Genomic DNA, 14,949 nt, shown 5'->3' with positions numbered 1-14,949 from the left:
ACGTTCTGTGATTTAAGAACCCCTTTAAAAACACACACACACAAACTCGCGGGGTTTTTCCAACTTTTTTCCTGGGTTATAAATAATTATCGTTTACGGCCGGGGCCAGAAGATGTCGCGCCGTGTCTCCTTCCGGCGCTTACGTCCGTAACTGTGACGTAAATAAAAATACACCCCTCCCCTCCCGATACGGTAATTGGATTACGCTCCCTCTAACGACGCCTTTCGGTACTAGGAATGGGTGAGTTAAATCGATTTGCCATTCCGTAATCATGGAAAGATGTTAATGTAAAAAATGACCTTCTAAACTTACTTTTTTAATTCTCCAGATATAAATCTTACTATTTTGATCTAATGGTAGTTTTTTCAATTATTTTGTCATTTTGGGGCAAAATAAATGTTGCTCCCAACTTATACATTTTCTCGGAATATTCCATCCTGTTTTAGGAAAGTCGAGAAGGGGGGAAATGGCTTTAAAAAGACCAGAAAAATAAAAAGAAAAGGGAGGAAGGCGAGTTGGCTCCGAATTAAATAAAAGTAACCGTGCAATAAAACGCATATTAATCACATTTAATCGGCGCCATAAATTTTTATGAATAGCGAGAGTAACGAGCTTCTCTACAATATATTTGTATAACTTTATTAATTATGTATCTAATTCTAATTTACATATTTGTCTAGACACGCGCTCGATACCGACGACGTTTAATTTATTTTAATGGAGAAAATATTATATTATCGGAGCTTGGCCTATACATTTTAAAAAGGTCCTTTCTATAAGCCATTTTCTCTCGGATAAATTGATCATTTTGGCTTTAGAATTCGTTTTAAAATTCGAGATTTCACGTCCCGAAACCTTCTTTCGACGTTCCTGGTAAGCGGTTAATTCCGAAATTCTTCTGTCAGGTGGAAACGAAAGGGACGTTTCTCATATTTAACAATTAATAACGTGTTCCTAATTAACCCCCCTTTTTTAATTAACTCTTTATAATGACTTTTTGTTGGGTTAAATCTTTAAAAAACATTTTTTTTCTTCTTTATTAATTATAATCTATCTTCGTACCGATCTAACCGATTTTTTCCTTTAATTTCGTATCGCTTGGAATGAAATATAAACAAGCAAAAAATTAAGAAAGAGAAAAAAAAACCCCACGCGAACTTTTAGTTATATTTTTTCTTATCAGATGGCGCTACGTGCGGGGTATTTATTTATTAATTACCCTTTATTTATTTATTTTCTGATTGGCGGAGGAGGAGGCAATCTGGAAAATAACACGGGGAATAAGAATTTAAAGCGTATTCTCTCGGAATAGAGACTTGTGTGACGTTTGTTTAACGGATAAAGAAGGCGAACGGTCCGAGACGAAGGGGGGAGAGAGACGTCAGAATGCGTGTTGGAAGTCGTAAATCGTCGGAACCGATGTCGAAAGAAGCGGTTTACATTTCACTTCATATTAAAGGAGTTTGTATCCTCTTTTAACTCGAATTATAAAGATATTATCGTGATATCGACAAATCGTATAAGCCTTTGGCGCAAACAGTTTTCTCGCGCATTACCATAAAATTAGCATAACAAATCACGCCCGGTCCATCTTAATTGGTTATTTGACTATATCATTCTTCGCCTTCTTGTCAGATTAATTTCTTTCTTTCTTTCCCCCCCTTCTCCCTTCCTTTTGCATATTATGTAAATTCTTCCTCTGTCCAATCTTCATCTGGCGACATTTTTACAATTAATGCCCAGCGCCAGATGTTCTTCATAATTTAAGAGCGAAAATTGATTCGAGTTTTCTACCTCCGTTTGATTGTTTGTTGTAAAAAATACTTTCGGAACAATTTCCTTTCACTTTTTTCTTCTTCCTCCTTTTCTCTTTCGCTTCCACTTTTTTCCCCTCCTTCTTCTTCCCTTCTTTAACCATTCTTTGTTTGTTAATCAATAAGTAATTTCTTAGTTTCTTAACTTTTAAGAATCGAGCCGAGCTTCATCGATCCCCAAATTGTTTCCAGATCACAATGATTGGCAGCTGCATATTTTAACTTTTGTCTTCCTTTGTAATTAATAGGATGAAGCATTAAAAAAAAGAGAATTTTTGGACCATTCCATTCCTTTGCATCGTGCTCCAAAAAGAACAATCCATCAGATAATTACCACCAGATAATTCCCTTAAACTAGAAACTATCCCTGTATTATCAATGGTGGGGGTGGTGGGATTATTAATCTGGAAAAAAAAATCTTTTCCAACGCCACCATTAAAGACAATCGGGTTGCTTATAGTGGGATGGTAGCCTATTGTATACCGCGGCTCGGGAGGGGTATCAAACGCCATTTCAGAGATTACTTCATAAAAATTGCACGCGAGAAACACCCGAAATGTTTGCCCCTACCTTAAATGGAAAAATATCGTCCTTATTTTTAGGTTACGCGTCCGGGTAACTGCCACTTGTAGCATGGAAACGGGCAATCTTTACCCCGCATTAATTTTGTAGTTTCGATAGAAAAATAACTTTTCCGAATGGAAAATCTAATCGAGTTTCTTACAGAAATCTTCTTTATGTCGAATAATAAAATATTCCGCTTGTTTATCCAATTTCTTCCCCCCTACCGCTCTTACTAAAGGAGAGCATCCCGTTTCGCTTTCTAAATCAAAAAATGTTTTTTGTTTCCTCCCTTTATTTTTTTATTGATGATAAAATCTAGAAAACATTCAAATCGCTCCTCTAATGGAGAATTCCGATCAAAGGTGTAGCGACACAAATTCCGACACGCGGAAAAAAGGGGGAGGAGGAGGAGGAGGAGGAGGAGGAGGAGGAAAAAACAGAAGAGAAAAACCCGTTTGTCAAAGATGGGTTGGATTCGGTAGGGGAAAACAAAGCGAAGAATTTTTATTTCTTACGAAAATAATGTTTTTATTTTATTTAAACTTATTTAAAAGTCTATACAAAGCGAGAAGAACACGAAAGTCACGTAACGTGCTGCTCCAATTTCCTTATAACAGGTGGGAAGTCTAGTAAATGGGATTTGTGTGATCTATGAGAATTTGCTTTTTTACTTTTGATATCTTTCATTTTCAGCGGTGTTTTCTGACTCGTTACTCCCTTCTTCTTTTCCTCCACCCCGCTGAAGTCGTTCTCCTTCAGTTTTCTAGTCCAAACGTTAGTTAAGTCGTTAATGGCTCGATTACTAAAGTTACGTTCGTTGGTTGCCGGATCCTGAGAAGTTCTCAACTTTTCCAGTTCTAAAGATAATTGTTTTATCATCCTGTCCTTCTCTTCTAACTGACTGTTTATCCTAGTTTGTTCCTGCCTCAGTTCCCCCTCCAGACACATTAATTGAGTGACTATAGCTTGCATGTCTGTGTCTTTCTGTAGTAAAATTCTTTTTAATTGGTCCTCTTTCTCTTCCGCTTTTCTTTTCCAACTGGTAATTGTCTGTTGAGTTCGAACCGATTGGTTCTTCAGTTGCAACTTTAATTGTCTCACTTCTCTCTCTCTCATCATTAATCGGGTTGTCAGTCGAAGAATTTCCGCTTCCATCTTACAAAAAAGAAAAAGGCCAGCTTCAATATAGAGAAAAAATAAAATAAATACAATAATAAATTAAAATAGTTTCAGTTGGTGTAAATAGATTTGCGGCTTCAAAGGCCATTATTTTAATTCGGTCGTTAATCTTTAACAATTGAAGTTATCGAGAAATGCTGTTGATCACGTACGACTGCAAGCAATAACCATGCTTGGAGAATTTCGCGCGCGCGCAAGCCTCTACTTTAGACCTTTAACCTTTAGGTAAAGCGTGGGTGACTCCAAACAGGAGGGTTGCGCAATTTTTTCAACAGAATTTTTCGCTTTATAACTACATAAAACTTAATCATTACAATCGTTTTACGCTGTTTTGCTCTTAACTAGTTTCACCTTCCAACAAAAGAAGGCGAAACAGGAAGGAAACATTAGAAAGGAGACATTCCCATACTTGAGTAAATGCGCGTGAAGCCACAGCCGCAGTCTCTTGACCCCTTCGGAGGGGTTCCGTTTTCATTTTTGTAAGCGAAAATCTTCGATATTTATACAGCAAATTTAAAAAAAATAATAGTAAACCGGTTAGGCCAACATCTGCCACGGGCCCGTGGCCATCTTCTAATCTTTCTTCCTCACCGTCCGATGCACGGATCCAACAAAATCCCAATACCGATGACATCATTTGTGATGCGTCATTTAGAAAACAATCGATAGAATAAACATAAGGTTCATTTTTGTTCTCGGACGGGGAAGATTGATGAAGATCATATCGACACTCCTCCAAACCCCCCACGAATTAATTAAAGACAGTAGACTCGGCCGTCTACCAACAGTTGTTAAATGAGCCAAAAACGTTCACTCAGAAAACGTTAAACTTCCAAATAACAGGAGCTAAAGACGTCAAACTTCGCTCCCTTTGTTTGCAGGAGCCAAGAATTACGCAACCTCGCCTCAGTGTTGTAACGTTAATTAAAGAAAAACCCATTTTAAAAGCGTAACTTACCTCCCAAGCGGGTCGAGACGTGTCTTCCGCCCAAAAATTTATCGACATTTTTTTTTCTTCTTTCTTGTTCTTCGCGAGGGCCTCTCAACAGAAATCGAACATGTTAACTTAATTTTTAATGAATAGGAGAGGAGATAACAGTCGTTGTGAGGTCTGCGCCGACTCTACTTATACACAACTGTCTCACATACCGAATCAAGGTAATAGAAGTGGGCAGCTAGGCGACAGGTTGCATACCTGAGGCCGTCACCCCTGCGCAAACTGCGAGTGCGCAAGTGTGTCGTCTGTTAGATTGCCACCGACGTAAGCCCGATCACGAACGATTAAACTGGTCAATCCGTGGATCGATCCAATCGAATTAGAATTTCGTTGAAATTTCCCCACCGCATCCGGTTTCTGTGCGTGTGAAGATACTGGAAAACCGGTAAAATTTACAATGCACGCCATCGAACTCGCCGTCGATCTTATTAACCATCAAAGTGCTAAACGATCAAACTCGGTTAACCAGAATGCGAGCAGCGAATTAACTGGACCCGTTTGTGAACTAGACCCGTATTTTCTTAACAAATAACATTAATGCGACCTCGGACGACAGGAAAAACATTTAGTGTGGGGACAAACTTACCTAAAAATATAATAAACCGACCCCGGTCCGTATTTAGGTATTGTTTTTCTGAAGATGCCCACACGATCGATGAATATTAATTGTATAAATTTCTAATTTTTTTCTACAAGAATATCGAATTTTTAGTTTCCAAATGCACATTTCTAACTCGATGTAAACACATACTGTATATACATGAGATTAGATACGACGGTCCTAAAACTGTCTAAATAAGCATTTATTTCGACATCAATCATCCCTGGCTTCCTTTACTCCATGCTTGTTTAACATAATAGAGCAAAGATCAATAACAAATTGATTCTTTTCCATTGTTTTGGAGTACAAACAATTCCAGAAACATCTTCAGAAAATAATTTCAGAAACATTTAAAGCTGCTCACACAAGCTTGGATTTTCATTTATTATCACTCGACCATGGCATAAAAAAATAAAACTTCGTGGAGAAAAAACGCTTCCTACTCCATAATAATTAACCAATTTCAGTTTTTATTCTTTTATACCAGCCATTTTTTTAAGATGAAGGATATAAACTGTACTTCAGCTTCCTGGAAGCCCATTGAAATTTATTTTCTCTAAAACTTCTATCGATTTCCTAAATACACGAGGATTCAAACAGAATTTTAAAGACGTCAACATGGATATGAATGATATCGAGGATTAGTCTCGCCTATAACAAAACAGGTCCTCTCGAACCGGTCTGGCTGTTACACTTGAGGAGGGATGGTTTACAGGTGGAAAGGTCGCTTCCTGTGTCCGCTTTCAACCAAAAATTGACGGGTTTTAAGTGGTCTAGACCAGATTGGTCAACATGACCGAGTTCAATGGTTTCTGTGGGTTGTCTGCTGTGTCGAATGCTTATCTAGATCATGTTCTTCGTTCTTAACAGGATTTTCTCTGGTGAATTAAACTCTTTTTTCGTACGGACGATAAATAATAATCCATCTTTTTTCCCCCATTATGACGCCAATTACGCAAATGAAGCGCCATTACTATATCTATTTTATGCTTATCTTAATCTATTAATTATCTATATCGAATGATGTTTTATGGCACACAACAAATATTGATAGAGTTAAAGTATGTTTTTCCGGGTTGCTTCCTAGTCTCGAGAGGGATTATTTTGCATTGCAGATTGTTTCTTATCTATTTAAGACAATGGATAGATGTTTCGTGTACAATTTAACTCTCTTGTTTACAATTAAATCTTATTTTGTTTTTAATGTTCCTGCTAATCATACGATGGGTGATTTTTCTTTCTGTTGCAATTCCCATCACACAGGTCGTGCGAACCTTCCCTTCGGTCCACGAATTGAGGAAATAATTCTAAAACAGTATACTCAATGAGAATGGAGTATTCGGAAACAGGTTCTGAACATGTCTGACATGCTAATCCATAACTGATTGCTGTATTTGCATTACTTCCATGAATTAGTAACGGATGCGGGATGGGATGTTAATTCTCTCGACTTTATGCCCGATCTTACCACCTGTTTGAGAACCATCGCATCTGTATTTTTATTATTATTATTGTGTTGCGTGAGATTTAAATTTTGTTTCCTGTTTTAATAGGGAATTTTAAATTTAAAAAAAGGCTCCAGACGGTGATGCAATGCATGAATTTGAGTCACGCCATTAATTTCTTTTGTTTATTAGTAGATTATTATTCGTTAAATGAAATTCTTATGGTTTAATGAAAGGTAATCGCAGAGCATTTTTGTTCGTTGACAGCAAATTTAATGTGGAAGACAGAAAATATTACAAGTTCAAGTGGAATAAATCTAAATTGACCTGTAACAAAAGTCAGAATATAGGCCTCTGCATTTTTCGAATTGTTTGCTTGGAGCTAAAATAGTTTTATTGGCAGTTAATATTAGCGCAGTCCCCATTTTACTGCATTCAATTATTATTTACATTTGAAATTTATTATTTTTAAAAATTAACACAGTAAAATAAGTAATAAAAATTAAATTAGTAATTTTATTAATTAATTATTAGCTATGGATATTTTTATGTAAACAAAAATTTTATATTTTAGTATGAATTTTTGTTTTTTAAATATTGAAAATACAAACAAAATTTTTATTGGAAAATTTATAAATTATCAAGAATGTAAACAAATTATTAGTAATATTCTTTCTTCACTTATCAACAATTAATGTAAACTGAATAAATATTGTTTAAATTTTATGAATTATTAATCAATTTGCTTTTAATTTCAATAATTTTTATAGGCATACATAAATAGTTTATGTTAATATGTATACAATTTGTAATATTGTTAACTTTATGTTCTAAAAAAGATTATTTTAATGATTTCAAGTGCTTATAAATGTTGCAACACAAAGAAGAATTAGGATACATTTCATTAACCTAGCAATTCTTCTTATTGTTCTTAGTGAAGTGGTAACAACCCAATTTGACATGTGTGTTGGGTTAAACTGCACATACGTTGTAGGTACGCAGGTATTTTGTATTCTATATATAGAAAAAGTAGCTTATTTCTATCATTTACAAGTGATGCATCAAATATATGTGGGCCGGACTTGTCTCGGGACCCATAGTTCGGGCACTGCTACCTTAGGGCATTATTATTAATCATTAATCGCCAATCAAAAATTAATTATAAAATTTTAATTACCAACATTCTACATTCATTAAGAAATAAAATGTCTGTAAAACTGATCTTAAGTAGCTGTTTGAATGAATAATAATATTTAATTAAAATTAAATATTTAAGAGAGCTTTCAAATAATGTGCTGTAATCAGATATATTGCAATGGCAATTATAAAATTGAGGCAAAGTTTTAAATAAAAATTAATTAGTATAACTAAATTTGTACGCAATGTTAACAAATTCTTTCTGAAAATCACATTTCACTAAGAAATTTCTTACGAAAGTATAAAGTTTCTATAAAATATGCAAATATTTTCAAATATTTGAATATTTGATACACTTGAATTATTTAATAATATATGCGGTTTACTGACTATTATTTGAAATTTTAAATGGGAAATATTTTAATAATGATTGGCTATTGATAACTTAGTTCAGTATTCAAATTTAAAAAGTGTTAATCGTAATTGGTTGGCGATATGTTTTTCTTAACGCCGATTGGTTGATAATATGTTTATCTCATCGATTTTAGTAATATNTTATTTTTTATTGTAAATCTATTTATTCTTTCATTATAATCAAATTTAGGAATATCCAAATTAGAAAAAAAATTAGAAAAAAATATAGCATTTAACACTAAATGAAACAACTCCAATTTAACTGCTGAAGAGTCATTGACTTCTGCTTTCATGGAGTTCAAAGTCATTTTTATTATAGTTATTATCTGATGCAATTTCTTAAGATACAAGTTTGTGAACTGCAGGTTTTAGGCTTGTCACATCAAATCACAATTAAATTAGTATAAAATGCCTTAATACTACCTTAAATCTTAATCTAAAGTAAATAAAATAAAAATCTTAAAAACATTTTTCAATACATTATTTAATTTAGTCAACTTACTTGCCAACTGTACATGAAAATGACTCTGAAATGGTCTCATTGCAAGAAGTTCACCTTGAATTCTTTCTTTGAAACCAGGAATACAAACACATCCACCAGTTAGAAAAACGTTCTGGAATTCCAACAATTTAATTAAAAATTTCCTAAAGTTAGTTTATATATATATGATAAACACAACATAATAAATTAAATGATTTTTTAATTATTTACTTGAACCAAATCTAATTGTGTCTGATGAGAATAACAAGACAAAACCATTTCTAATGTTTCTGCGATTCCTGCTTGGTCTATGCCAATTATTGAAGGTTGAAAAAATATTTCTGGTATTCTAAAAAGATTTTTAAAATAAAATGCATTTAAAATTAATATTAAAATAAAATTAATTATAGATTTCGATCATTTGTTCTTATCTTCTAACAAAATGAATACCTTATCTGTTCGATTCCCAAGTGCAGTTGATAATAATCTGCCAAACTAAAGCTTAAACTGGATTCTGTGCCAGTAAAAGGTTTCCTATAAAAATAATTTAAACTAATTTATCAAGATAACAAGCATAAAATGTTATTTTTAACATATCATTAAAGAATTTTGAATTTATTTAAATAATGATAAATAAAAGTTCAGAATTTTAAGGCATAGAATTTAATTATTATTTCTTTTTACTTATCAATAATCTTTCTTTGAAACAATTCAAATTTTTCCAAAGAATTAATCATCTTTTATAATTCAAACATAAAAGTAATTTTATCTTATAATTTATAGTCATGTCATTTTTATAATTTTTCCCAATAAATATTATTTTATGATATTAAATAAATTTTATAAGAATTATAATAGTGTCTTCCAAAAAGAATGCTACTATTTTAAATTATTATCTGAAACCATTGTAATGTACAGTACTGTACATTAAAACATCAGAAAACTGCCCAAGTTCCGCACCTGTCCATTATGATTTCTCAAAGTGTGCAGAACTTCATCTCATGTCATGCAGAACACATTTGACTGATACTCTAATTCTTCTTATATTCACTACAGCATATCCATTGTCCCTCCTCCCACAACAGCCATAATTCTACAGCTCCTGCAGATTACTTGTGTTGCACAACTTTACAAACTGCAGAACCCAAAACACCTCTATTTTAGAGTTACCATTTTCATTTATGGGGTTTTGTAGCGATAGACAGGCAATGTTTGGATGCAGATGGAAGATGAAATTCTGACAGTTACTCTATAGATTGGTGTACATCGTATACTACTCAGATAATTACAATAATTTAAAATGGTAGCATTCTTTTTGGAAGACCATGTGTAATGAATCTACATCACTTTAATTTTATTTTGATTTTGGAACATACCGATTAAATTCCCTGTCATATTCTCTTATTATTATTTCTAGTTCTTGAATTTTTTCTTCATCTGTAACCTCTGAATCATCCTTTACACATACACAACAATAACATTTAACTATTTTTACATCTACTTATAAAAATTTAAGTTTTTTCATGTAAAAAAAAACTCTCATAAATAAAAAATACCCGTATATCAGTTTATTTTATTAATATGATATTTATAAGTTTTTCCTTATTTCAACTTTGAAAAATATATTTCATTAAAACATAAATTGAACAAATTAATAAATAACTAATACAATAATTAAAATCATATTACAAATTGCAATTTCATAAGATTAATTATCAAACTTTTCATTAACAAAACTTACATTAATTAAATATGAACTAATGATCATAACTAATATAATCGTGTCTATTAATAATTTTGGAAATTTCCGTATTAATTAATGTATATTAGTTATCATTAAAAATCATAAATTATGCAAAATCGAGCAATTCTACCAAATTGCAATTTTGATTACTTCATTTTGATTTACAAAGTATAATAATTAAAAAATTTTCTGCATAATTAGCAACGAAAAATTAAATCTTACTAAATTAGCCAATATAGATTTAAAGTAAATTCTTTAAAGAGCTATAAGAATTCTAAATTAATCTTTAAAAAATGAAATATTCATTAAATCAACTCAGTTAAATCTCTGTTTTATATATATACATATAAACTAAATTAAACAGAGAATTAATTAATCAATAAATAGAAAATTAATTTAATTAGATTCAGTTTTAATTTTAATCTTTTTAAAATAAATATCTAAATTAAAAAATTACTTATATAATATAATTAATATATATTTATTTATCAAGAAATTTGTTCTTGCATTATCTTGCCATTTATTGTAAACTTTAATAATTACTATAAGACAATATCAATGAATAATTTGATTTAGTTTAAACATAAAATAATGTGAAATAAATATTTTATATCATTTAATTTGGTTAATTTATTTCACATTCAGTAACTTAAGAAAAAGTTCTTTCTTCTAAAATAATTATTAAATTAAACAAAACATATTCAAAATAATTTACATAAAAATTATCAAGTAAAATTAAAAGCTGAATAAGGAAAGTGTGGAACAGGATTTTATAAATTTTAAACAAATGCTTGAGGTTCTTTCAAATTAACTTTTATAAAAAAGAAATTTCATAATACTTGAAATATCATTTATTCTGTATGTAAAATACAAAAGAATTTTGAATATTTTACTAATAAAAATCCAATATAAAAAAAATTAAATCCATTAATAATAATAATAATATAGTTTACAGAGTTGTATATATTATTATATTTCATGTATTAACTCACCATCAATTATTATTAATATTATTATTATTATTATTATTATTATAAGTGTGATCTAAATATAAACTCAAGTATAAATCACATCCTGCCAAAGAAAGAAATCGCAATATTCTACCCATTAAAACTACAGTAACACATTTATTTTGCATTCTAGTGGGACTCTTAATCTTATCTAGAGAACAGTTAATTTTAATCATGTCAAATATTCAGCCACTCGGTTCATATAGGTACATGTAACATGATTAAAATTAAACGTTCTCGAGATAAGGTTAAGAGTCCTGTTAGAAGCCGGGTCAAGTGTATCCTGGTACCTTGGATAGTTAGAATATTTGGCATGCTATTAAAGGACATGTTATATATTTATTACACCATTATAAACAAATTCTTCATACTAACAAAATATATTCATTTATTTAATAAATGATTTCTTTCTAACAATTTATAGAATCTAGGAATAACATCAGTTTCCTGAAAATTGTAAATATAATTATAAGATTAATTTTTTAACAAGATGAAAGGAAATATATTGTTTATAATTACACTTCATCCAACATTTAATTATTTTTATGATTAATTAAATATGAATCCAGTATTTAAACAATAAATTGTAGACAAAATTTGTGAAATAACATATTGAAAATTTATGAAGCTAACTAAACGACAATTAAGAAGTATAATAAAATATATTTCAAACTTTGGTATATTCTGACTTATTATATTTTATTAACATAGTTATAATTATAAATGAGCCAACAGATAATAATATTATGAGTTAAATACCAATTAATTTAATAATTAAAACACAATTAAGTTAACGTATAGAAGGTAGTCATTGCCATTATCACTATTTTATTAGAAAATGTTTGTTTTTGAAATAATTTCAGTTTAATTCAAATGAAACATTTACATTTTCAGGAAACTGATGTTTGATGTCAAATTTTTTAAATTTTGCCTTAATAATTAACCATTTAATTCATTTACAACGTTATTAAAAGTTTTCATATTATCTTATATTTTTATTAAGCTATCTTCAAATAATCATAACAACAACTTAAATAAATCAATAGAACAAGAATATTTCATAATATAAAGGAATTTTTTCAATTTATTATTATTTTTTTAAGAGGCTAAGTTAAGAAAAAGATTTCTTGGTTCAAATTGCTAACAGCTGTTTGCTAATGGAAAAATAATTTAATTTTTATTTGTATTCATATCAAAAATTAATTTGAAAGAAGCCCTTATTAATATAAAAATTATACTTTTGATAGAATCTGTTTTATAAAATAAAAAGTTTTAATGCCACATTGCTTAATATAAAATTGATTCATGTAATATGACATATTGATTTCTTAAGTCCTTGTATTGAATTAAAATTTCATTACAAGGACTTAAGATTCAATACCTTACTGAAGCTCTGAGTTTCAAAATTATGCATAAAGTTAATTAGTTATTAAGTTTATAATTAAAATTGTCAAATAACCAACTCAAATAAAATATATTCTACTGTAGAAAAGTTATACAAACAAATGATTTTGTTTGCCTAGACAATGACATTTCAATGAGGCTAAATTATTCTAATTATTTAAAATTATCATAACTTGAATAACTGTTTATTTGCAAGTATTCATATAATTGTTTAAATTTATAATTTACTGCTTATTATATTACTTTAATTTAGGATTTATTAACTTTTATTAGATGAATTTATTTCTAAAACTTAATTTTTCAAAATAAAATTATACTATTAATGCAAAACAAGTCATTTATTTGGTGGGAAAAAATTTTTAATTTCTCAAGATTAAATTCTATTTATTATTTATTATTATTATTATTATAAATTTTTCATTATATATTATTTATTCAAAGTTTAAATATTTATTTTTGAAATTATCTTTGTGAAATAAAGATCTTGAACTTAATCAAGTGTGAGTAAATAAGTCAAAGTATTATCAATAACTTCTCTTAATCACCAAAAATATTCTAATAAAAATATTTGTTTACTATTTATAAATAAATTCTAATAAAAAATCTTCATTATATTTTCTCACTCATTAATATTGAAATAATTACAAATTAAATAATGTTTTAAATTTTCTACAATAAACTTTTTTAAGCCAATTCATAATAATAAAAATTCTCTTCCAAAAAAAAACAAAAAAAAAAAAGAAAATCTAGCAATGAGTTGCATAACTTTCCTGGCTGCTATGAGATTTTGCTATAAAAATTTTCTATATTTTTTAATTATTATAAAATGGCAAAAGTCTTAATTTTGAATTTTATAAAAAACTGTAAATGCTAACAAGAAAAATCTTAAGTCCAACCCCACTCAAGATATGACACATGACCTTTCTATCTCCCCACCACCTCAACCTTTCACAACCAAAATTTAATAGCATCAATGCCCTTTATACACAAACTATCATGCCAAATTTTGTTTCTTAATTTTCACCCCATCTTGAGATATTAAACAAAATATAGAGCAACACTCACACACACATACACAGAATTTTTTTGCCATTTTTGAGTTCAGGAGGTCTCAAATTGTGGAGATTTGCAAAAAATTTGGAGGGTCAAATTTGACACAATTCCAATACTTTCCCTTGTTAAGTATACATAACAGCTGGGAAAGTAAAAAACAAAAAGATTAATATTTATCATTACAGCAAGAATTAATCGAATAATAAGTAAGCTAGAAACTGAATGGTAAAAGCAGAAAGATACGAATACTTCTTATATTTTATTTAAAATTGATATGTACTTACCATATTTCTCATATCAGCTTGTTTAAAACTACCTTGATAAAGAAATTTAAGTTTAAAGACAATATTAAATAAATGTAATGTAATAATTATTAAATTAATCATTATAATAAAACAAATATACCTGAATTGAAATCAGATTTTCTTTGAAATCTAATATTTTCCATCTTTGTTTTAGATGGAGATGTATGATCTAACTTTTGTCTTGATCTTTTCAATTCCTATATTTATTAATTGAATTAATGAGTTAATTATTTGTAATTAATTGTGTGTTTAATTAATAATATTTTCATTGATTTAATCTTTAGCTAGACACAAACTGTTACGATTTCAACAATTTTATGACAAGAAAATTATTTTAAAATATTTTGAAATTATTCCTTTTTTAAACCTTTGAAACAAATAAATTTTACTTTATTCTCAAGGTCAAAATGAGTAATTTTTTTAATATCTCTAGAAAAATATTATTTTAGACAAAATTTGTGAAATAACATATTGAAAATTTATGAAGCTAACTAAACGACAATTAAGAAGTATAATAAAATATATTTCAAACTTTGGTATATTCTGACTTATTATATTTTATTAACATAGTTATAATTATAAATGAGCCAACAGATAATAATATTATGAGTTAAATACCAATTAATTTAATAATTAAAACACAATTAAGTTAACGTATAGAAGGTAGTCATTGCCATTATCACTATTTTATTAGAAAATGTTTGTTTTTGAAATAATTTCAGTTTAATTCAAATGAAACATTTACATTTTCAGGAAACTGATGTTTGATGTCAAATTTTTTAAATTTTGCCTTAATAATT

At 29.2% G+C, this 14,949-nt stretch overlaps 2 protein-coding genes across 2 annotated transcripts; both read right to left on the bottom strand.

Annotated features, from left to right (window-relative positions):
* Positions 1–2,886: 2,886 nt before the first annotated feature.
* LOC111620874 (interaptin-like) lies at positions 2,887–4,923 on the bottom strand. Its single transcript, XM_023362876.1, has 2 exons — positions 4,517–4,923; positions 2,887–3,534 (listed from the first exon to the last, which is right to left on the bottom strand). Exons 1-2 carry the CDS (start codon positions 4,562–4,564, stop codon positions 2,962–2,964), a joined length of 621 nt encoding a protein of 206 aa, XP_023218644.1. The 5' UTR covers positions 4,565–4,923; the 3' UTR covers positions 2,887–2,961.
* Positions 4,924–8,583: 3,660 nt separating this feature from the next.
* On the bottom strand, positions 8,584–14,340 carry LOC111620915 (actin-related protein 5-like). Its single transcript, XM_023362943.1, has 7 exons — positions 14,250–14,340; positions 14,129–14,160; positions 10,010–10,089; positions 9,084–9,167; positions 8,865–8,982; positions 8,655–8,766; positions 8,584–8,588 (listed from the first exon to the last, which is right to left on the bottom strand). The coding sequence occupies exons 1-7, from the start codon at positions 14,290–14,292 to the stop codon at positions 8,584–8,586; spliced, it is 474 nt and encodes a 157-aa protein (XP_023218711.1). The 5' UTR covers positions 14,293–14,340.
* Positions 14,341–14,949: the final 609 nt, after the last annotated feature.

This window comes from Centruroides sculpturatus, unplaced genomic scaffold (assembly GCF_000671375.1).
Source record: "Centruroides sculpturatus isolate CEXI.00-Female unplaced genomic scaffold, Cexi_2.0 scaffold17, whole genome shotgun sequence".
In the NCBI taxonomy this organism is placed as follows: domain Eukaryota; kingdom Metazoa; phylum Arthropoda; class Arachnida; order Scorpiones; family Buthidae; genus Centruroides; species Centruroides sculpturatus.
This window is presented reverse-complemented; position numbering and strand designations above follow the sequence as displayed.